The 25,247-nt window shown below is 41.2% G+C and overlaps 1 protein-coding gene across 1 annotated transcript in view; it reads right to left on the bottom strand.

Annotated features, from left to right (window-relative positions):
• The window catches only part of grik2 (glutamate receptor, ionotropic, kainate 2), a 108,074-nt gene extending 89,180 nt beyond the window's left edge, over positions 1-18,894 (bottom strand). Inside the window, exon 1 of the mRNA XM_030781100.1 lies at positions 18,777-18,894. Within this exon, the coding sequence (XP_030636960.1) occupies positions 18,777-18,894 (118 nt within the window). The remainder of the gene's footprint in view (positions 1-18,776) is intronic.
• Positions 18,895-25,247: the final 6,353 nt, after the last annotated feature.

Below are 25,247 nucleotides of genomic sequence, written 5' to 3'. Positions count from 1 at the left end.
GTTTGCACTTTGAATAGGAGTTTAAGCACACATTTTCCCTTTTCGTGTCGTTTGCTGAATTGGCTGAGGAGAAGACTGGCCAGGATCTGGGATGTACAGTGGATGGAACATAATAAAAGCTTTGTTCCTTATGAAATATCCACTTTTATACAACTACAGTGTCTCAAGGGGAAAGCCAAAGTCTTCCTTACTTCTCTCTCTCTCTCTCTCTCTCTTTCTCTCTCTCTCTCTCTCTCTCCCTCTCTCTCGTGCCTGCACCCTCTCTGTAGGTGTTGCAAAAACACATGACTTTTTTGAGAAAAGCTTGTAATCTGGATAAGTAGCACTCAATGCTGAATGGAGTGGTTATGTAAAGCCACAAAGCAGTGCTGTTGCAGCCCACAGTCGAGCGATTATTTTGGTAAGAGCTGCATCAATTAGAATACCAAGATCTAACACAACCCCATTCTTGTAGTGCTGCTATCTCACTGACCAGAGGGGGAAAAAACATTTCAGAAAGGTCTCCTATAAATTCTGCTGCACTGTTTAATCTGAAATGATGTATGCTAAAGCTGGCGTGCTGGAAGGTGAAGCAGAAACAGTCATTCAGGCCTCGTTTCTCTCAGTCTCCTCTTAGAGCTTGTGAGGTATGATTGAATTGTGTTAGGTGACAGAGAGGAGATGGTGCATTTCCAGGCTGTTTTTAATGGGGGGGCCTCTGTGCCGAATTCATAATGTGCATTCAGGCGCAGACGAGATGCTCCATAAAGTCTGGCAGACAGGCTGAAGGTAGAAGGTATAAAAGAGGACAAACCCTTACAGGTTCTCAATCAATACCGCCAGCAGCGTCAATATTCACATCCTCAATACTCTAGCTGCCCTGTTGGTCAGTGGATTCATTCTCTCTCTTTCTCTCTCTCTTTCTCTCTCTCTCTCTCTCTCTCTATCTCTCTCTTTTTCCCTGTCTCTCTGTCTGTCTCTCCTTCTATCTATCTATCTATCTATCTATCTATCTATCTATCTATCTATCTATCTATCTATCTATCTGCTCTGTCTGTCTGTCTATTCATGAGATCTTATGAAAAATGAAATAAAATCAGCATTTGTTTGTGTTTTTTTTTTTAACCGTCTGCCAAAAAGACTTTTATCCTGATGAGAGCCATCTCAAGCTGCAGACGAGACTCCATTAACAATAACTAAATGCAGCAAGAAGAAAACTTAATATTAATCGTATATTAATACTCACAAACTCGCTCAGCCAACACACACTCACCCACAAATACACACACACCCACTCGCACACATATATCACCCAGTTCCATGGCAGATATTGAGACTCTGTGAAGGATGTTTCTCAGCAGTTTTACTGTTTAGTGTGCAATATTAAAAAACAGAGCACACAGGGGGGGAAATGACAACCATTTTGTCTTGCCACATCTATAACCAATCAAAGACTGGTGTTTGTCTGTGTGGCAGTTCTGAGCTGCTAATATTTCATTTCAGCTGGTGTGTGTGTGTGTGTGTGGGTGTGTTTAGAGAGAAAAAGAGAGAATGATAATACAGAAAGAGGGAGGTAGAGACAAGAAGAGATGCTTACTGCTCACTTGTTTTTTGGCGAATTTGGAAAGCGGTGTTAGCAGGTGACAGATGGTGACCTCATGGCGGTATTTTCTCTAAACTGATTTTTATTAGGCTTAAACAAGTGTGAGCATTGCTAATGTCCTGCAGCGGGTGGAAAGTGAATGAGCTGATCCACATGCTCACGAGGATCCTGGCTGGACCATATGGACTACCTTCCGCAATGCCAGAACAGAGACACTCACTGGCAGTGTCTACATGTGAGCTTTACACGCACACATACACACATAGATATACACATATGAAAACACAAACGTATACACCACATACCCAGCTAACAATCCCCCCAATCCATTCATAGTGCCCCTTGCTGCCTTCTTATTTATGTCTCTTTTCAGAAGTCTTTTCTTTGTCTATCCATCTCTCTTTCTCTCTCTCTCTATCTCACACACACACACACACACACACACACACACATGCACACACACACACACGCATGCACGCACACAGATATGCACATGTACACACAGAGATATGCTCATATGAAAACACAAACGTATACACCACCTACCCAGCTAACAATCCCCCTCCCCCAATCCATTCATAGTGCCCCTTGCTGCCTCCTTATTTATGTTTCTGCTTAGAAGTCTTTTCTTTGTCTATCCACCTCTTTCTCTCCCTCCCCCCCCCCTCACACACACACACACACACACACACAAAAGTACATACTGTCTGTTTTCCCTCTCTGAGTGAAACTGATTTATTCCCTGAGCTCTAGTTATCAGCACGGGGAAACTTTGGCAGGTGTTTTGGTGCAGGAGGAAGAAAGAGTGAGAGATGTGCGGGGGTAATGATCATCACACAAAAGCCTGCGAGGGAGGATGAAAGCCAGCTCTTTTCTCCCATTCACATCCCTTCCCCTCCCTCTAATTTCCTCTTTTTTTCATGGATTGTGTGGATTACAGACCGGTTTCTGAATGGATTTTATCTCTGAATTCCCCAAACGGTTATCATAAAGAATAAGGGGTGGGGGGTGGGGGGGGGGGGTGGCCGCTCTCAGAACGCCAACTTCTCTCTATACCTCTTTCATATTTCCCTTTTCACCGTTCTGCCAGATTCCGCTGTAGCGATTCAGAGAGACTGAATTTTCTATAAGTTGTAAGGAAGAGATTAAATGTTAGGGGGAAAGAGGTGAAGAGTTTAGGGTTTGGGTCATTTATGGAGATCAAGGATTCTTAGTCAATCAGGTCTTTGAAGCTGTTCCAGAGCTAGCCACAGTTTTGCATGGAGATCATCAGAAAAATCCCTTTATCAAGCTAAACCAAGGCAAGGACACCACTCACTGGAGGAAGTGCTAGAAGGCAAAAAGCTGTGTCCCCTCTTTCCCCGCTCTCTCTGTCACTCTCTTTCTCTCTCTCTCTCACTCGCTCTCTCTCTCTCTGTGTCTCATTTTCATTCTTTCTCTCCATCTGTCTGGCTCATCGAGACAAAGCATTGTAACGTCTCTCCAGTATGACGATGGAAAAACAGCCCTGTTCCTCCTGGGCGACTGCTCAGACATTATCCGCTTGTGAATGCAAAGGTCAAGTGCTAATTTCTGTGCTAAAGCACTTAATGTTTGCTGGCATCCATTATTTAGAGGTTTCCGACAGAGGGAGAGGCAGTGTGTGAACTGTGCTTTGGAGATAATTACAGTGAATGGGAGCAGTATTAAAACAGAGCAGGTAATGACTATGTAGGTACATAGAGAGAGAGAGAGAGAGAGAGAGAGAGAGAGAGAGAAATTAGACCAGAGATAAGGCTCTGACCACTGCTCCACCACAACATGATTGCTACCTCTGACCCACCTCCTCATGTCCTCAAGACAAGACAAGCTCTCAAGGACACGGATCGTTTACAAACATAGAACATTTCTTATGAGTCATAACCCTGATAATATGATTAGACATCAAGCCATGATCTGAGGCGCATGAAATACAAATTAAGAACCTCTCATTAAATAAGTTGCAGGCTACTCAACTCAGATCTTTCTGGAAAACAGCAAAAGTATCTCAGGAACGAGTATTTGATCAGTTTTTTTTTTTTTTTTTGGACACAAAATTTTATGTGCATTCAAAAAAAAAAGAAAAAAAAAAGGCTTTGTGAGTAGTTAAACAAAGATGTAAAACACACCAGCCATCCAAACAAATGAAAGGAAATTAAGAAACAATAAAGACCAATGAAGACACCCATTGTAATTGTGTTCTCTCTGACACACTCTTCAAGCGCTCTCTCTCTTTCTCTCTCTCTCTCTCTCTCTCTCTCTCTCTCTCCTGCTTTTTCTCTCTTTCCTGAGCAGTGTTATTGTAAAAGAGATGTTGGAGCAGTCTGGGACAACGGCCAACCAGGTAGATCAGCTTGACACTAAATGAAAACATTGTGTACCCTCAAAAATTCAGCTCTTTCAGAATGAGGTAACACTTCTCATCAATTCTGATACCGCCTCGAGGAGGTGAAACCTGGAAGGAGACTATGGGACCATGGGAAATCAGTGTTGGGGGGAAACCATCGCATTTGGTGGGCTGTTTACTTGACTGAGAATAAAAGAGAGATCAGGCTCCATCCTGGAGGCTGTGTCAGTACCAGAGCTAGAGTTCTATTGGAGGACATGTTTACACACTTCTCGCCTCCTGATCTCCTCACTGATCGATTGGCTCCTCCACACTCAAGGTCCCTCTTTGTCAAAGCAAGATTTTCACTCAGAAATTAAATCTGTTCCCACAGAACAAACAGCGGCTGGAGAGAGAGTCTCACTAATACTATCGCCAGCAGCCAAGCCCTCAACCACAGACTATTTAAGGGTCAAAGGAGGTGAAACATTGCTCCATTAAATGACAAAATAGATGGACTAGAACCTGTACACTGACACTTGCATCAAGGTGAGTTCAAGAGCCGCCCGGAGCCAACGAGAAAAAGGAGAGAACAGGATGGGATTAGATGAGAGAAGGACAGGGGGCCAGGTGAAGAAAGCAGGAAGGGTGAGAAAATACACAAGGTTAGAGGGGAAAAAACAAAGAAGAGATGGAAAAAAGGAAAAGAGAGCACCAGTCACCCTAAGATTCTGTCCTGATTCAACCTACCTCAAGCGTTCAAAAAAATATGCGAATTGCCACTGTATTTGTATTTCGGAAGAACTTTCTTTTTTTTTTTTTTTTTTGAAATAGACAAGAAGAATTTATCAGATCTCCAAGGACACATATTTTTCCTTTTTGTATTGTGCCTGGGTTGATTTTTTTTTTTCTTCCTTTTTTGTGTGCTGTCTCCTGATAGAAATCGAGCAAAAGTAATGTGATTTGGTGATGCTCAGCCCGCTCTCCATCGATCTGCTGGGCAGCTGAAAAAGGCAGGTCAAGCGTGAGGAAGAACAGGAAGTCTAGGGTGATTTGTGGATGACAGAGAGAGGAAGAACAGGTACTTCTGTACTTTACTTGTCACACAAAAAAGTGCCTGAACAAAACTGCCACCTATTATCACAGCATTAAAAAATATATTTCTATTTTATATTTATACTCACATTTATAGATAGATAGATAGATAGATAGATAGATATAGATATAGATATATAGATATATATAGAGAGAGATATATATAGATGTAGATATAGATAGACATTTATTTAGTGCCAAGAAATTATTCTGTAGCACATGTTCTAACTGTACATCTATGAACTGGATCAAACCAGATCTTTAAACGGAATCATAATTCATCGGGTGCATTTTGTTCCTTTAATTCTTTCTTTCTTCTGTTCCTTTTGCTTAATTCATATGAATGGAGGAGGGCACCAGCACACCAGCGATCAGCACGCTCTTATGTGACATCAAGGTGAACTCCAGAATGCTCCGTCAGGAATACAGTGCCTATTAAAAGAAAGAAAGAGCCAGGGGCAAAACGTCTGTTTTTTTTTTTCTTTCTCTTTCCCATGAGAGGTTTAACTCACAGACAGAGTAGAAGGAGGGGGGGGAAGATGAGACTGTTTTCTCATGCATGCGGGCTGTGCAGCACACCACAAACTCCTCTGAACGCTGCAGAGATGAGATGACGAGATAGGGGTGACGGGCCAAAAAATTTGACTAAATCTGGTAGACGTGTTCTCTGTTTGCACTTTGTCCTGTCCAAGAAACCACAGATTTTGCTCTCTCTGTCTGTCTGTCTGTCTCTCTCTCTCTCTCTCTCTCTCTCTGACACTCTCTCCCTCTTTCTTTTTCTCACTGCGGCAGAAATCTTCTCACTTCCCCAGCATGGCACTCATCCAACGCCGTGTCTCCCAACAGACCTCAAATGCTTATTTTCACCTCCAGATGAGAGAAAATGCTGCCACAGGTTCTCCATCCAGAATCTATCACGGCCACATGCAAGGTTCCACGGTCCCCCGCCGGCCCTCACAGAGCACCAAGCATTGGCCAGCGTGACAGACCCGCGACCCCCGCAAACCCCCCCCCCACCCCCACCACCCACCCCACCCACATCCATCTTTCATAGTACTTGCGCACTTTTAATCAGGACTGATTGATCTGGACGAGCGAGAGAGCAAGACGGCGCTCGTGTTCAGGCTCAGCGAGCAGAGTGCTGAATAATTTAGCAAGCCTCGTCACCCATGCCTTAATGAGTCGGGGGAGGATCTCGGGTGTGATGACCTGTGTGTAACATCATGTCACACTCATTTACCGGCAAGGAAAAAGGCCACAGGTCAGCCAATGGGATGGGGGAGTGGGTAGGTGGAGCAGAGACTACTCACCGTATTTGCATAATTTACAACAGAACAGAAACTTCGGCAGAGATCAGAAGGAGATCAGATTCAGTACAAGTCAGACAACACGGAAGACAAGTGGGAGTTTATCCAAACAGGTCTGAGTGGATTGGAGACGGTTATGGCGATGATTCACAGCCTAGAACATTCTTGGAAAAAAAAAGGCATATCTCCTGGGAACTACGCCATAAGCTTTGCTGAAATATAGACAAAATTTACACACAAAATGGGTGGCACCATATTGCATTGAAATCACGTTTTTGTAGACTTGTAATTCATAATTTGGTGCTCATTGCTAAATAAAATCAGAATAGATTGAGTGAAGGAACTTTCTTACTATAAGTAGTTGCAGGTGTAATTGCCACAGTGAACATGCATTGTCTATAAACACAATTAAAATTACAATGATAAAAAAGTCTTATGGTTACTGTATTATTTAGAGTACACTCTTTATAATATTAAATGCCTGGCACAATCCATTTGATTAGTGTAAGTATATAGAGTATACATGTAAGGTATGGGTTATTAAGTACCTCTAATGTAAATTAAAATAAATCCGTTAATTAAGTTAAAATACTCTCTGTCTCTTATGGTGAAATGACATGCAATGTTTTCTGAGACAATTAAGGTTGTTATTCTCAGGGCAAATGACAGCTCCATACATTGTGTTCACTCAGAGAGAACCTTGGCACTCCTTGAGTGTCTGTGTGAGTGTCTTGGTGTCTGCATGAAACATTCACATACTTGATGTGGCAAGAAAATCCACAACAAAGCTTCCCATGGTCTGACAAAAGTCTCCGGGGTTTCTGCTCAAAGGAGTAACAGAAACCATTAATTACAGTGAAAGCATCGATATTTGTCCTGCTTTCTCAATAAGGATAATAGTCTTCATCACTGGTAAATACTCTGTCTTTCTGTGACACTCATTTGTTCATTTGGTTTTCCTTGAAAAATTACTCCCTGACTAAATATATTTTTGTTATTAGAAACACGCGCGCGTACACACACACACATGCAAAGAATTATACTGTGTCATAATGTATTGATGTCTGTATAGTGCCAGGATCTGTGTTTAGTTCTCTAATGCCACTGTTACCAGTCAAGTAGGCCTGGAAAGAGTGTGACTCATTCGGGGGAGTGAGAGAGCGGCTATCCATTCATTTAGAGTGAGTGTAAAGTAGGATCAGAGAATGATCATCTGCTCAGTGCACTGATCATCTTTGAGCCAAAGACCCCTTGTTAAAATCACAGATTGTACTGAGTCATAAAGAATCCAAACAATATCCAAACAGAGTGTGTTCACACATTGCATTGAGCCGTGTAGCTGAAGCAGACAGTAATTCAATTCTGCCTCATATAATTGAGTGAAATGCGTTGACACAAATAGAAGTCCCTGAGTGCTGTTTGCTCTCTCTCTCTCTTTCTCTCTTGCTCTCTCTCTTGCTCGCTCGCTCTCTCTCTCTCTCTCTCTCTCTCTCTCTCTCTCTCTCTCTCTCTCTCATTCCTGCTCTGCCTCTCTGTCTTTCTGACACACACTCGCGCAAACAAACTCACACACACACACACACACACACACACACATCACACAGAGTGCAGAATTTTCACACAATTTGTTCACTGCTATTTATCCCTGTCTGTTCCATTTCGGCCCTTCCAGTCACCATCTAGATGAGATGAATTCATTTCAGACCTGCAGGGGTTTTATACCCAGATCCCACTTTACACATTTCGCCTTCATTTCCCAAATAATCTCTTGGCACATTCACCACACACCCTGATAGTGCTTTGCATGTAATACAGCTACTCTTTTCTTACAGTCTCTAGATATTTTCAACACACTCAAATACTCAACTGCCAATACTCAACTCCCCTCAGTTTACACCACTTATTTGCATTCTCCTGTGTCCTGCGTTTCAACTGCACACACTCCCACCACCAACGCACAACACGGCAATATTTTCCGACGATCTGAAACACTCCAGCATGCTCCTAAAGTGTCTGCGCTGTCTGGCCCAAAAATAAATAAATAAGTAAAAAAAAGAACTGAGAGTCTGTACTCCCTATCGTCTCTCAAAGCATTTTACAACCATGTTTAATTCAAAGAAACATCCTTTATTTATGTTTCACTCTTTACCTCTCATTCTCTGTTGTTCTCTCTCTCTCTCTCTCTCTCTCTCTCTCACTCTTTTTCCTATCGTTCTCACACACCCTCCCTTCTGTGTTTATTTCTCTCGGCCTCTCTCCGTTTCTTACGCTCTCTCTCTCTCTTTCTGTCAACCGGTTTCTCTACGGGAGAGATACGGCCTGACTGTGACATCTGGGGAAATCAAAGTGCTGCCCCCTCTCATCCCCCCTCTGCTATGGTAAACGCGGTGGCATACATCCCCAGATCCCACTCTGCCGCTGCCCCGGCACCAAAGGACTCATATTGAGTTCTGCCTCTCACTCTCTGATAGCATTCTCCACAGGCTCCCTGGGAAATCAGATAGGAGCATGGGAGTTAAAATGGGCCTGACAAGTGTCTGGTGGAGAAACACACACATACACACACACATACAGAGACACACAAACATACGTCCCATACCACTCACCCGGACTAATACACTAAAACATACAGAGATCCTCACAAACACAAAAGAAAACAGTATTCCACAGAAACAGTTTTTGTCTCCTAGGTCACAATGTAAGAAAGACAGACAGAGAGAGAGAGAGAGAGAGAGAGAGAGAGAGAGAGAGAGAGAGAGAGAGAGAGTGAGATGGAGAGAGAGGGAGGGAGGGAGAGGGATGGAGAGAGAGACTAAAGAAGGGGAGAGAGAGTGTAAGACAGCAATGAGAGAATGGATCTTACTGGTGATTTTCAGGTTATCGTGAGAGGAACAAACCTTTCTGCTTCCATGAGTCATCAGCACAAACCTTCTCAAGAGAAAAAAGAAAGTGACAGACACAAGGACAAAATCGCACAAACACATATACATGCACTCACAAACATACACTCACACACATACACACACACACACACACACACACACATACACAGAGCACTGACCTATCGTGCTTGTGGCTATGGAAGAGTGTGTTAGACATGAGCTTGGTATTTCGCTAGGGAGTGCTTACAGGAACACGACACTGACCTGCAGACATTTTGTTACAGACTGGTCATATACTACAGAGAGCACAGGAATTCACATACTGAGCACACAGGTCAAATCAGCACTCCACTACTGAGACCTGTATGTTCAGTTACGACAGGGCACAAAGGTCAGACCATCTCTCTCTCTCTCTCTCTCTCTCTCTCTCGCTCTCTCTCTTTGTCTCTCTCTGGCTTGGAGCTTCAGTTGTTTTTTTGGAACTCCAGTGCTCTCTGTTCGGTAGTTGACTGAGAGTTATGCTTTAGAGCGATCCCATTTTATGTGATCATGATATTTATGCGAGCTTAATGATCTTAACGATTTTTGTTTGTGCAGCGTTAATATTTTCTGCATCAAAGATGTTAAAATTTCAGAAACCCTCTCTCACTGTCTCTCTCTCTCTCTCTCTCTCTTTCTCTCTTTCTCTCTCTCTCACTCTCTCTTTCTCCCACTCTCTCTCTCTCTCCATTCTCTTCTCCTCTCTTCTTCTCTGTCTGTCAGATATTTGCTCAGAGTGTCAGTGGGGAAGGAGCCATGCCCAGCAGAGATGGTGTTTAATAGGCATCCTGACTCTGTTCTGGCTGCTGGAGTGCAGCAGTAATGATTTTGTTTAGGCGGGCAGGAACCGGACGCAGCAAACAGAGGTTCTGTGAGGTTATCGATCCGGCTCTATCAGCTGATAACTGCACCGCAAGAGAGAGGGAGAGAATGAAGGAAATAAAGAGAGGATTAAAGATTTTCCTTCTCTGAAGAAGCCATAAAAAGGTGTTCAGGTGTGAGATTACAGACACACACTCACCAGCACACACACACACACACACACACAAACGGGTTGATATTGTAGAGCCTTTTAACGTGTAATTTTTTTCAGCCAGTGATTGGTCAAAGTATTAGCAATCCACCACTCACTGGTTATATTTTTCGTTAATGCATACAATATTATAAGCATATGCAAATCATATCTGTAAACCTGATGACAGCATATTCCAGCCAATAGCCTGTTGACCACACCTCAGTCTAGGCACAGTATTTACTCCTCTTGTGCTGACCAGCAAATGTCACTGACATATAACCCCTCCCCTCACTGAAATAGATTTCATTCTGAACACCCAAGTCTAACCCAAATGGTATAAAATTTTAATATGACATTTTGGAATTGGATTTGTGGCAATATCAGCAGAAACTTCTATAAAGGGTGGATATGGGACTAGGGAAGGAAGGAGTGGACTCCTGATATCCATCCCTTTGGCTTTGTATTCCACATCGATTTCTCAAGCATATTATTATTCGGGTTTCTTTAGGGACTAGAGGCAGGATATGGGCCAAGAGTAGACCATTCCCTCAGCAAGATCATTTTGATTCATAACGCTGCAAATGAGTTATTGACTCAGAGACACTCTCTCTCTCTCTCTCTCTCTCTCTCTCTCTCTCTCTCTCTCTTTCTCTCTCTCTCTCTCTCTCTCTCTCTCCTATTCCATGTTCCTCTCTCCTTTCCTTTTCTTTTCGCTTTGCTGACATGAAATACAACCTGTGTAAATATTACCAGAGCAAGAGAACTTATGGTATAAGTTTAACAGATTACACTCACTGACTAATACTGTTGAGTGATGGTAGTAACACCATAGCTGATACTGCTACTACATCCGTTACAACTAGCACCATCACCCCACCCCCCCAACCCCAACTCTTTAGTGTCTTTGTGCTGGATGTGTGAAGTGCCTCCTTATTTCCCTCCTTAAGCTCATAAAGAGAACAGTCATTTCATCTCCAAGCAAACGATGAATAACTTATCTACGGTATATGGTCAAAAACAATTTTCTCAGAAAAAAAAAAAAAAATCAATACTTGTAATAGAAAAATACCATCGATATAATTTACAGTATATATGCACTGGGAGTGAAAGAACACTGAAGGCTATGACAAACGTGGAAGGAAACTGTTCATGTGTCACGCGTGGTTATGACTATATGACTGCACAGTAACGTAGAGTCTAAAAAGATTATAAGAGAAGACTGGTCTAACAGACGGCGGTACATGGAGAGACTAATTACTGCTATATGAAATATGAAACCCTGGCTTGTTTTTTTTTGTTTTTTTTTTTTTCTTGGTTTAAAAACCAGCCACAGATGCGTTTGCTTTGAACCCAAAAGAAGGAGCCTTAAAATAATCATTGCAGCAAGCACATTAAATCTCTTCATGCATCGTGGCATCTGACGCCTTTGAATCAGCCACTGTCCTTAACGCGCTGCACGGAGCCTAAGAGGCTAAATCCACCCCTATCAGAACACACGCCGCTCCTCTTTCCGCAAACACACGTCCGTCGCACCACTGTCACTCAATTTATTTTTGAAAGTATTATTCCTTAACACCGAAAATTATTTATTTTTAACCGTGTAACTGATTTGCAACTTGGAGATAGTTTCATATTTCTATAAACTAGCTGTAAGTGAAACATGAATATTTTAAGCGGCTTAGCGATGATTTAAATATATTTACTCGGGAGTCTGTTGGCTGTAGGCCAGGACACAGTGTAATACCCACAAAACCTTCAATGCTAAACTCCATTTGAGAAAGCTGATAATACAGACTGGCAGCGCTAAGGCAAATAAAGTCAATTAACAGAACTATTTTTGAAATTCATTTCTGTCCTTCATTAAAAAAACGCAGACTTACACGGTGCCAAGAGAAAGAACTGGAGCAAATAAAGGAGAAAAAGCTTAACAAAGACTAAACATCAGAACCATATTTTTTTTTTGAAACTGAAGAAAAACATCAAACCTTTCGAAACATGGCGCGATGCAGTCGATTTGGGACTCCACAGATTTTTTTTCAATTTTCTCAGAAATGTACATTTCTCTCTGTTCCACAACATCTATCTGTTCGTCTTTCGTTAATGGCATTTTCATTTAACCGCATCCCTTCCTTCAAATCCATTTCCAAGGGAATCCATGCAGATTAAGGTGAGCAAGACGTGCCACTCCACAGTATATCCCAATCTTAGAGCTGCCTCTTCACAGCATCAAACTGACACTGTTAGAGAAATGAACTTCACTCAATGTTGCATTAAATCCCCAAAAATGAGAGCTGACTTCACTCTGAAATGTCATAATCTCCACAGGCTCAAGCATCATGACCATAACCCATATCTCCAGCTTCTCAACTCATTTAAAATGTAATCAAAACCATCTGGCCATTGGTAAGATGGTCATTAACAACTGTATAGGCTCTCCCTGTCTGTCTCTCTCTCCCTCTCTCTCTCTCTCTCTCTCTCTCTCACTCTCTCTCACTGTCTCTCACAAGATACAGTCTAAGTTGGTGCAGCTTTAAATGCGAGTGTCTTTCAAGTTTAGATGTATTCAGAATTAAATTGCTCTGTTTAGCATGGCTAATGTTTAAAGTCAGTGAAAAACTGTCCAGTTCTGCTCCACATGCATTGTATGGAGGTTGCCTTTGCATGTGCAAATATTTTTGCAAAATTCTATAATCCTACATAAATCCTAAACTTTGGATTTTACCCAAATAGTACTTACTGAGCGCTCCTGAGAGTCTGCGTTCCTGTGTATGCTTTACTATAAATACTATTGATTGATTGATTGAGTGATTTACTTGTTTGTTTGTTTTTTTTTTGCTGTTTGTTTCTATTTTTAAATTATTTTGGGGATCTGGGTCCTGCAGAAACGTTCCAGCAGGTTTAGGTGCTGCTGTAACCCATAAACAGCATCCACCAACAGTAGCAGGTCATCTGCATATAAGATTTGACCTCTCCCTCTATCTCTATCTCTCTCTCCTCTCCCTCTCCCTCATTCTTGTCTCATTCTGTATGTCCTCTCTCTCTCTCTCTCTCTCTCTCTCTGTCCTTCTTTGTGATGACACATAGAGTATGCACACATACACCCACACATGCTGACAAACACAATGAAATAGGCTCAAGTTTCCTTTAACAGAAAGTATCCCTGTCACAGCACTGAATGGCTGAAAGAACACTGAATCCACCAAAATGTCATGACTTTCACACACAGCCACTCCTCAAGGCCAATTAATCTCATTAAGGAAACATGGTCTTCGATTATTTCATTCACCTTCTTATCACAAAGGTTCCTATATGTACTTTCAATGATCTCCTCCTGTTTTTGGTCATTAACAACATTCTTACAGAATCCTATTTCAGAGGTCAGTGTTCACGATGTGAGAGTAATGTCAACAAAAATATCAGGACAAATTCCCCCATGAAATGAATGAAATTACTGTTTCATAGACAGCTCTGTAGAGAAATGTTATGTGAAGTTAATTGTATTTCAGATAAAATGGTATGAGTATAAAATAGAGTATCCCACCATTTACAACTTACATCCAGGATCTCGAAAACATTTGAATATTGAACCCATGAATATTTCTTTCAGACAAAATATGTCTCATAACATTTTTTTTAAAATTATTATTAGACCGATATATATTTGTCACAATATAAGACACATGAGTTGACTCAATCAGGGTGCTCTTGCAATCTGATGACAATACTCTTTCTGTAGGCTAAACTTCAATAGTTTAGGGTAAAAAAATATGACAGGTGGGTATTTGTGCCATTTGACAGGACCTGGGTAAAGCCTCTGCTTTAGCCTCAGGGGAAACTCCACAAGAGAATTTCCATTTTACTAAAACTGGGAGAGAAGTATGTGTCATCTGATAGAGGTCTGAGCAGCCAAGCCCATCAGCGTAACAGATGATTTTAAAATGGCTTCATTTTTCCAATCCGAATGAAAAAAAAAAGAAAAAAAAGATAAAATCGAAAACTATGGCTGGCAGCAGTATATTAGTGAGATGAAAACGCTCCCTTATTTGAATATTGTATGGATACATAATTTATTTAGTAACCCATAACTTAAGTTGATATTTTACACCCATAGCGGAAAACCCTCTCTCTCTCTCTCTCTCTCTCTCTCTCACTCACTCATTCACTCACTCACTCTCTGATACACAGACACACACAGACATACACACACACACACACACACCCCTAAATACATGCACACTTACAAGGACACAGACCACAGATGTGGTGCCCTGTGCTCGGATCTGGCAAGCTCTCAGTCCAACAGTACAAGAGGTCACAAGGTCATTTCCATTACAAATGAATGGTCAGCACCACAGAGGATAGACGCCAGTCAGTGAGGCAGAGAGGAACTGAGCTCTCTCTCTCCCCCTCTCTCCCTCAAGCCATAGGAGATCCATGCCTTTCCCTTCTCTTGACACCTTCAAACAGAGGTTTTAGAGTTCTTATTTAGAGTACTTTTTGTAAACAACTATATGCCATGCAGGTGGACATAATGAACATCAAATTCTATGATAGTTTCAAAACCCTACTGTAACTAATATTCTGTGTTACTGACAATGAGATTTCAGTTGAGGCAATATTCTTCAAGCATTTCTTCAGGCTGATATACCTAAACTAGCTAACTCAAAAATGATTTCATCTTAAGAGGAGAAAAAAGAAATTTCATCCCAGGTTGATTCACATCTTCCAAAAACATGTCCAATTCAATAAAAGCGGCATTTATACCCACGTTTAGACTGAGGTAGAAGTGTGTGGAATAAACATGTGACTGATTACAATGGTTCTGAATCTTCAACGCCATTTCCCAAAGATGCTGTCTTAATGATGTTGATTGGAATAAACAGATTATCCAAGACATTAGCTTGTGAAATAGGAATTGTTCTGCTTATCACTCCCATTTCATACCTAACCCTCTCTTGCTCCGTGATCCGCTTATCCATGCTTTGTCTCTAAGTAGCTTTCATTGTCTGTCAATCTTCTTATTTACAAGCAATGTTAGGAGAAGGGGAGTGTGAACAGTTTTCAGTATGTTAGGTGACAGGCATTACGATATTTTAAAACTTTAAGTTTTATTTTGCACAATATATATTTTCATTATAGAAGCCATTGCCCTTTAACTCTCAAACCTATTTCTTCTCTGCCATTAATTACTTCCAATATTGACCATTGATGAGTTCTTGTATAAAAATGTTTTGTTGGACGTCCACAAGAGACCAAATGGTCCTTATGAAAATATTATAAAAACGACACTAATAGAACCAAATGAATTGCAGTAAATCAAACAAATCCAGCAGGGCTTTTAAACAGGGACCATTAGCTGCCATAAGCAATAATATTATTATGTGAAGTACAGCATTTTAGCTTTAATGAGTCATTGGCAAATACCATATCTAGATATAAAAAGGATAAATGTATACACAAACAAACAAATGGACTTACATCTATTCACTTTCTCTGTATTTTTGAGTTCCACTACCTGGGCAACAGCCAGCCAAGTCGAACAGAATGTTTCCCAGTTGTTGTCAAATCCAGCTGGTTCCTAATTTAATGCAAAAAACCCACTTCCCATCAGACCTGTCTACAAAAATCACATATTCCCTCAAGGCTGGCAGCATCAGGTTACACACCTCACTTATCCCTGTCACCTCAGCACTGGACACTATAAATCCTCAAAAGAGCTACTGTTACACAAGCCTGCAGAGAACTGTGCAGGACCATACCACCCTACTGGTACACACACACACACACACACACACACACACGCTTACCAACACTAAACTTAGATTGCACTTGGCAAACTGAAAAATGCAATCTGGGTCACCCCGTTTCTTTACCCCATGTGCACTTACTGTATACACAGTGCTGATGGACAAATCTCCAGTACATATGTGGGTTGGAGGAAGGCTGACAGTGATTGGGTAATGCACTGAATGTAGAGACTAAGGACCGAATCCCTCCAAAGCCCTCTCCATGTTACCCTATACATGTATTACTAAGGTGGATTCCTCCTAATTCTATTTATTTATTTATTTATTCGTTTTACAAAACTGTAAGAATCCACAGTCCTTCTCTGCACAGACTCCAACGGTCCCAAAGCTAAAAAAATGCATTCCTTGCCCCAATGTAATTTTTGAAAGAAATAAAGCACTCATTTTTGAAAGAAAAAATATGTATTTACAAAGAATATTACCACAACTATATGTATAAGTGTGCCAAAATGCAGCATTCAATGAAAATTACAACAAAGACATCAATAATAACATATTTTTTTCACTCCCATTGGCTCACTAATGCAACATCAGCTATGTTCCAGCTCTTCCACCAATGTACAACATTACAGTTGTTTGAATTTCATTTTTAAAACAAGAGTAAAACAAAATCTTTTTAACAAATCATTACTTTGGATTTACAGCTGTAATCATTAATAGAGCTCTTATCGTTCCTAGTTTAGATACCTTTTTGATTTGCCTGCGATTAGATTAATGGCTTATGTAGAGGAAATTGGACTGATATTGACATAGCTTTAAAAGAAAAGGGCAAATGGTGAAAGGTTTCTCACTGCGTCACACTGAGATGGAAACCTCCTAAGTAGAGACTGGCCAAAACAACGATTACCGATGTACACGCTTTGGATAACATAATTCCCTCGCATATAGTAGAATAGGATTTCGAGGTGTTTATCGTGACTGTATAGTTTTTCCCAAGGCCGCTTTTGGTGGAAGTTGTGTTGCCCTCCTAGGCACCCTCTTCTGTTACAAGACTCCTCAATAATCCTGCTTTGCTGTGAGAAGTGAATAGAGAGAGTCGTCAGCCGGCACCCTAGGTCTGTGGGACTTGGTCTGTCTTTACCGTGAGACGCTCAAAATCTACTCGGAGGAATGACAGCGTAGACACCGGTGTCACCCTCTGTTACTCATTCTATTCGTTCAAAAAAAAAAAACAAGTCAAAGCATCTTTAGAATTAATCGTTCCTGAATGATTAATGAGTAATCGTTACTGACTGAATACCAGCATAACGATGAACAGCTAAAGCTTGGAAAGACATCTTGGAACAGCGAAAGGCGTGTCGTGATTCGGTCAACGAGTTAAAACAGGCTCCTCTGATTGTGTGTGTGTGTGTGTGTGTGTGTGTGTGTGTGTGTGTGTCTGTGTGTCTGTGTGTCTGTCTGTGTGTGCGTGTGTGTGTGATGGCATTGTCATATAACATAAGTAAACACAACAACATGCCATAACTTAGAATTCCCAAGGTACTGCTGGACATGAAATAGATTGCTGTGAACCACAACGACCAAAACCAGTGCTCTTCTAAAAGGCCTGGGCAGGGAGGACGCCGTCGTTGCCAAACAACCCTTGATGTTCGCCTGAAAACTGCTGATCGCATTGCATTTCTGATGAGAGTCCTTTAAAAGAACAACCTCACACCGGCCTAACATTTGCCCCTGGGATTATTTTAGAAGTACATTATGAGAAAGCGCATCTAGTTCCAGTATACCATCCGCTAATTAAAGTCAAATGGACTTCTATACATAAGTCTTTTTCTGTTTTAGGGGGCAAAGACGGGCTCAGTTAGAACAAAGCAGTCCTTGAATCGGTTGCTATTAGCAACATGCAAAGAGAGACACCAGTACAGGAGAAAACTTGAGCTCAAAGCTAAAGATTGCTATCATTTTACACTGCTGAGCGTGATCATCTGAATGAGATAATTTCAAAATCATATAATTGCTGTGTTTCAATGCAAATAGGGCCACAAGAAAGCTTGTTCCCTCTACTTGCATACGCAAGTCATACGCATATAGCCGACGCACTCAAAAGGACAGTTAGGTGATACATATGCTCTCCTGTGGCAGGGATAATACTGGGAAAGCGCTTAAATTAGAACCACAGTGTCGCGGCAACCAAATGCACTCGCTAAGAAGTTCCTCTCAAACATTTACCACCGTTCTGTCACATGAGAAAATGATGGAATTTCTATGTAAGTTTGTGGTGGCTAAATACATAGCTGTTTTTTTCTCTTTTTTTTTTTTGATGGGGGGGGGTGTCTATCAACCCGTCTGTCAATCCACTTATCTTTCGATGCACATTCTTCAGATGCCCTCCACGCACGCAGTTAAGGATACTTTATGAGTGGATGTTACACAGGATTTCACTATAATCACTTTTTAATGGACACTATTTTCTTTAAATGTGATAAGTTCTGTTTAGTAGTTGGTGTGGTTTCATGCTAACATTCTGGTGTTTCAAACAAAATGAAAAAGCTGGAATTTTCTAATGCCACAAAATGGAAATGCATTTGCGGTGTAGAGGAAGTGTTAAGGTATAAGAAGCAACTAAAAAAAATCAATGGGGGGCAAAAGTGATCAAAGCAACATGTGAACTGGAAAGTAAAACAAAAACTTGGACGATTAAAATTGTACTGAGACAGGAATAGCATTGATCAACTGTAGGCCTGTTCAATTTTTAAAAATGTTCTTACCAAATCTTAAAACGTGTGGCATCCCGCGAGAATATCCAACACATAGTAATAGTAGCAGAAGAAGCCTGACAGTGCACCTGAATCTCGCATTAGTTATCAGAGGGGAAGTAATCTTCATGATGTCTGTGGTGCTTTGTATTTTATTCCCTGGATCGTAAGATTCCCCGAAATTCTTCTCTTTGACGTTTAGCAGGGTGGACGGTCCATGCGAAGGATCACGGCATGGTTACTCGAGTAGAGGGCATTCGCTTTCAAGATCCATCAGCAAAGCTCTGCTTGTTCGTCTCACTGCGCCAAGAAACAACCTTCCGATTCAGCTAGCGGTGGGGCATCCATGTTAGACCGCGAAAATCCAGAAGAAATCCATTCACGGGTGGCCTGAAACAGAGTGACAAAGAGGAAAAAGGGGCTGAATATCCAGAACAGGACTGGTCTTGCGGACCGCTGAATGAGTAAGGCAAAACCTTTAAAAACAGACTGCCTGCCTATGCAAGCATTCTACTGCACTGCTGCACAGCTTCTGACGTCGAGCCAAGAGGAGTATGAGCGCGAGAGGCTGAGCGAGAGAGGAGAGACGTTGGGCATATTTCGCGGATGCTGCTGACCACACAGCGCCACTGATCCCTATCAGATACCTAAAATGCGTGTCTATTCCCCCAAACCACACGCCGCTACCAGCGGCCCCGGTTATTCAAGGATGTTCTCTTTTATCAGTTATTGCTTCTTTCGCTCTTGTCTTGTGGGATCGTACAATCAATTTAGCCTATGCATTTTAATAGATAAACTCTCTGCGGGATGATATACCGCTTCCTTTAAGTGATTGCAGTGCTGAGTGCCAAAATGTCACCGATGTCCAACAATGTCTCTGGGCTTTATCGTACATTTAGTGCTTTTTGAGCGGTAAAAGTTATTGTAAGATTTTCAGTATACTCTACTTTTACTTATTCTTGCGATGCACAGTGGAATTAAATCTATTGTAAGAGCCCAAAATATTCAAGCAAAAATGCAAAATGTGTTTTTAAAGTACGCGTTGAGTCGCTCTGTTCTGTTCTTGTCAAACTACAGTAGGAAATACACATTGTGTAAGGCCTAACTGTGGGTTAAAATATTTTAATAGATGTAAAAACCTATGTATATTTCTTGTTTTAATTCTGTAAAATAGTTATCCGATTGTTTGTGAGTATGTGTGTTCTTGCAAGTGTATTGTGTGTAAGTGTGGGCGAGAGAGAGAGAGAGAGAGAGAGAGAGAGAGAGAGTGAGAGAGTGGTGTGTCTGTGTCTGTGTGTTAGTGTGTGTGTGTGTGACACACAGAGAGAAAGGGTGAGAGAGAGAGAGAGAGAGAGAGAGAGAGAGGGCGAGAGAGAGATAGAGAGAGAGAGAGCCAGAGAGATATTATTTACTATGTCCTCTCTAATTAGCTTACTCTTTTGTATTTAATGATTTACAACGTTGTGTTTAGTTCATTGATGGCTATTATTTAATTCATACAACGATCGGTTAAGCATCCTAAGGCCGTTTGTGCATTAATGATCGCCTTGTAGCATATCGTCTGGGTTTCGTTGTTCGTACTACAGTTGCGCGTAAGAGAAGATTTTCTACAAAATAACATTGGCGTTTTTAAGGCAATACAAAACCGTGCACTTAAAAAATGTTCATTGAACCATCAGTCACAAAATGGCTAAAAAGGACGGTCACTGGACAGAGATTGTTGCCTAAAAATGAACACGAAGCTTGCAATTCATTAACACCTAATACTAATCAACACGTAACGTTCTCTGAAATTTGCCTCATTCTAAAACACCGCCTACTAAATTGTCAGCGTGGCGCGAGTGTCTAAGGAGCACCTTTGTCATGGAGGTAAACGTTTCAGGACCATGGTCAGCGACGGCAGGCCCTCCAAGTCGCTGATCTAACGGGTTAAAGTGTCTGAAGAGGCTGAAGCCTGCTTTCCTACTCCCACTCTAATAAGAATGTTTTAAGAAGCACCTCTCTTTTTTACAGCCTTGGATGCTTTCCCTTTTCAGTATAACACCCTTGAGCTTAAAACAATTAGTCTAATTGTACAGTTGCTTGCAAAACTACACAGATGTAATATTTATGTGTAATGGCTTTTTGACATTTTCAGCTATCCTTTTCCACTTTTTTATTGTACTGTCACTGTTTGTCAGTGCACTGAACTTTTAGTTGATGGGCTTCACCCCATTAATAATTTATCTGGTCTCAATCAGCTTGATTGAAAGCAAAACAAATATCCGTTGTGTAATCGATATCTCACAGACCCCCGCATCTCTTTAAGTACTGATTTAATGAGCGTATGTTTTGATGGACATTCGAACATGCTGTTCTTTACAAGATATAATATCATAAAATATTACATTTAAATGATCCATGGGAACTATTTAAAGATAACTATACTGAAGTAATACAGATTTTAAGTGTCCATCTTATACCTAAATAGGAGTCGCTCAACTTGAGTCGTCTGAACACGCTAATGAAGCACGGCTGCTTTTAAAAGTATTGTGAGGAGGACAGGGAATGGTGAGAGAAGAGGAAGAGAGGGGTGGGGGCGCTGATGTGTGTGAGGTGATTGATTCACCATGCAATATTATCCGACTTCGCATAAGAAATGCTATCATCATTGCTTCTCAGATCTGTAGGCTACTGCTGTTTTGGGTAAAAGCACATTGACGGAACATTACGCGAAGTGTATTATCTTACTTTCTTTTTTATTCAACTTGTGAAAACTGGCTTTCAGTAATACTATATATATGTATATCGGTACAAGAGACAAATACACTTTTTTATGAATCTAAAGATTAATCAGCAAGTGAATTCAAATCGAACGTCTGTACCTGGCTATTCGCGTCTGCAGTAGGTGGCAGGGTGTTGGACAGATCCGAGTACTCGATGTTTGCTTTGCTCTGATGCAGCTCACACAACCAACCATACACAGTCTACGATTGAAATTTCCAGTGCCCAGTCCGCACCCCCCCCCCCCCCCCCCACACACACACACACACACTTACATCAATATACATACATATATGAAAATACCATTTTGTCCAAGAGTGATCGACATCCCAAGTTATAGATCTCTCGCACAATTTTGGATTTGGTATCTAATACTACCACTTGTTCATAAACTTGATATGATCAGTGAAATGCTCTCGGAATACACTCACTGGCTGAAAAAATTTTACATGCGCTACCCGTTGGCTACTTTTCGACCAGCCTGATTAATTATTATCTAAGGATCATTCATAAAGCGAATCACGTCAACGCCGCTGACAGACACAATTTATACGCTTGACAGTTTATGATCCCGTTATGTAGTCTCTACCCTACAACCCCGAGAAGGTTAAATTTGCCTTTTGACTGGATGTTAGGGAGATGTGTGATTTTGAACAGGGGTCGAAAGTATAAAATATGGATTCACTTCTCAGCACCGTTTATTAACTGGTGTCATAACCCTCTCAGCCCTACATTTACGGTGATGCATATGGATAAGGAGCGCACATCAACAGGACGCAGCAAATCCATCTCCTGTGAACTGTTTCCTAAATCCGATTCTATCTAAATTCCGATTATGCTCATTTCACTACAGTAAACGAGACATCATTGGAAATCTGACACTGGTTGTCTGTCTCACCTGTAATATCTGACTCACACTAGAGCATTCAAAGTGTCAAAACCGAGGGACAAACTAAGGGACAATACAATGAGACGAATCTCGATATGACTAAGATAACTGAAAATAACTGAATTTAATGGTGAATAGAAATGCCCTTACCTCGGTCGGCAAAGGCAGAATAAGACGAGAAGAGGCACAACAGCCGGAGAAACTAGTTCATTTGTTCCGATAGTGGAAGCGAAAAGGTTCCCTCAAACTCCAGTCGGTTAGCGCTCGGGCCATGGAGAAGACACGCCTCCTGTCGGACAAAAAAATGCACTGCTTAAAGCAACAGGGATCTAGTAAGACTTAAGATCAAGAGCACGTGGACTGCACAGCGGACGCCAAAGTAGACACATGTAATTTACCCAGAACGATGTTTGTTCTTGGTCATCATCAGTAACCAATATTGTTCATCCAGACAGCCTCATTCTTCGAGGTGCTGATGCTCAGAAGGTGCGCACAGTCTAACCAAACTCAACCGCCGACGTATCAAATGATTGCTAGGCATTTCACATGAAAGATCTCATTTCTAAGTAGTCAGGAGAGTGTCTGGTTTTGAAAACTCTTTCTGGATCAAATTTCGTTGTGTAGTGGAAATGACATAAGAAGAACGCCACGAAGAACCAGTATATTTGATTGCGTGTGAATCTGTGCACGTTTTGAACCTTCTCAGACCACGCTCTAAACTTGTCGACGTAGGAGTACTAATTACTCTGCCTTGAATCGCGCTACAGTCAGGGCGGAACCGAGGGAGGCTGCGTGAACAGAGGCGATTGGGTGTTGCCGAAAAGAAAAGAATCTTTGATTCAACCTCTTTGCGGGTAGTATAAAGAGTATGATTGTAGGGGTCTAAAGTAAATAGTGAGGGCAATGGGGTCTTGAATCGGACCATGTGTATATGTGTGGGCTTGTGTGTGTGTGTGTGTGTGTGTGTGTGTGTATGTGTGTGTTAGGGCGAGAGAGAGAGAGAGAGAGAGAAAGAGAGGGAGAAACTCGTTGCCTCACCCCTCTCTCTTTAATTACAGTCAGTCTTCCATGTCGGGGAGGAAATTAATTATTCACCTAATCTGCCTGAGGAAGTACTATACACACAACCTGCAATGCAAAACACACCGAGTAGAGCAACACACAACCCTTCACCACACAAAAACACACAAACAAAATCTACAACATGCTCACCTGCAATGCACAGAGCTTCTACAACTCAGCACCAATCTGATAAATAACATGATGAACTGAAAGGAGTCGAGTCATGGCTCTCAACCTTACATCTCAGAGACAATAAGACAGCGAGCCCACCAGGAGTGAAGGAAGTGAGAGTACAAGGGTAAGAAAAGACATGTTTATCTTGATCTTTCTGAGACCAAAATGTTCATTTGGTGTTGCAGATAGTTTCAGGTCTACAGAAGAATAAGTGTCTGAATCTTCACTCAGTTTAAAGAAAAAGAGCAACTGGGGATAATGCAGTTCATTTCTGTAACAATACACAGAGGGGCTTTTTGCTTGGTTAATGTTGCTCACCATATCAGTACTTCTCTTTATATAGACAATTCAAGCAGGCTTATAACACAGTATAATGTTATGTCATACTCCACATCAGTGAACTCCATACCAGTGATTTTCAAACTAAACTTATCAGGAGTTGTTATTATATGACCTCATAGGCACCAAACCTGCATACCATTTCCACACATAACAAAAAGATTCCATTCATTAAATGTTTAACATATGCATTCTGTTTGTGAGGAGGCCTTTTCACTGAGTCCGGTATAGGGCAATACTCCTTACTGAAAGAGCAGCATTCAGACCAGTTATTGAAATGGTGCACTAAATAAGGTCCCTCAACTTGTTGTGACATAGAGAAGCATTAATGAGGTCTTTGACAATATGATCCAGTGAAGTAGAGACTTTAATGAGTTCATACTACCTTCCCATTGTCCCAAACGAAGATGGAGGTGGAGAGCTTAAAAAGGATTCGATCAGTTTGCTCATCATGCTTCATAGTGGAATGCGTGTTGTACCTGTTACCGTGGAAACCCTGGACCATCCACAGTAAACAAGGAGAGGGAGAGATTTTTAGGTGGCGATACTGATTATCTATCTGCTTGAATCAAGAGAGGGTATCTGTAGTTGTACATAAACACACAATGAAAAAGCATATTAATTGTCATCACATCAGTGTACCAATCACAGCTGAAGTGTAAAGTGCTGATTTAGTGTATGTGTTATATTTTGTTTTCTCCATCTCTTCATTGAGAATTGTTTCGTGATCATTGCCAGAGAATTCCAGCTTTGTTTTTTAATAGAGAGCCTGCTTCTGTGACCATCTGTCACTATCTTCTGCTACATAGCAGGACGCATGTACTAATTATGCTTTACGTGCATAGATACAGCATAAGATTTATGTGCTGTATTTGTGGATATAATATATTGTATATGGAGGGTTTCAATGCAGTCAGTGAGACTAATGAGAGACGAGTGCTGTTTCTGATATGGTTAGTTTTATTTTTTAATTTTAATTTTTTTTTTTAAACCAGTTACTATGCACCACCGAAGTCATTAGAGCAGAGCATCTTTTTTTCCTCTCCATTGTTTTTTAATGATTGTGTTATGTCAGACACACACACACACACACACACATACACACACATACACGCAAATACACACAGATGCGCACACACGTTTACTGGAGGACTCGTGGTAAAGTTTTAATGTGTGCTAATTGCATTTTTCTGTTTTGGGTCCTTTCAGATGAGTGTTTTATGCCCCCAGCAGTCAGTGCTCCATTCTTTGTTTTC

This window comes from Chanos chanos, chromosome 8 (genome assembly GCF_902362185.1).
Source record: "Chanos chanos chromosome 8, fChaCha1.1, whole genome shotgun sequence".
NCBI lineage: Eukaryota > Metazoa > Chordata > Actinopteri > Gonorynchiformes > Chanidae > Chanos > Chanos chanos.
Note: the sequence above shows the minus strand (reverse complement) of the source record. Positions and strands in the feature narration are given on the sequence as shown.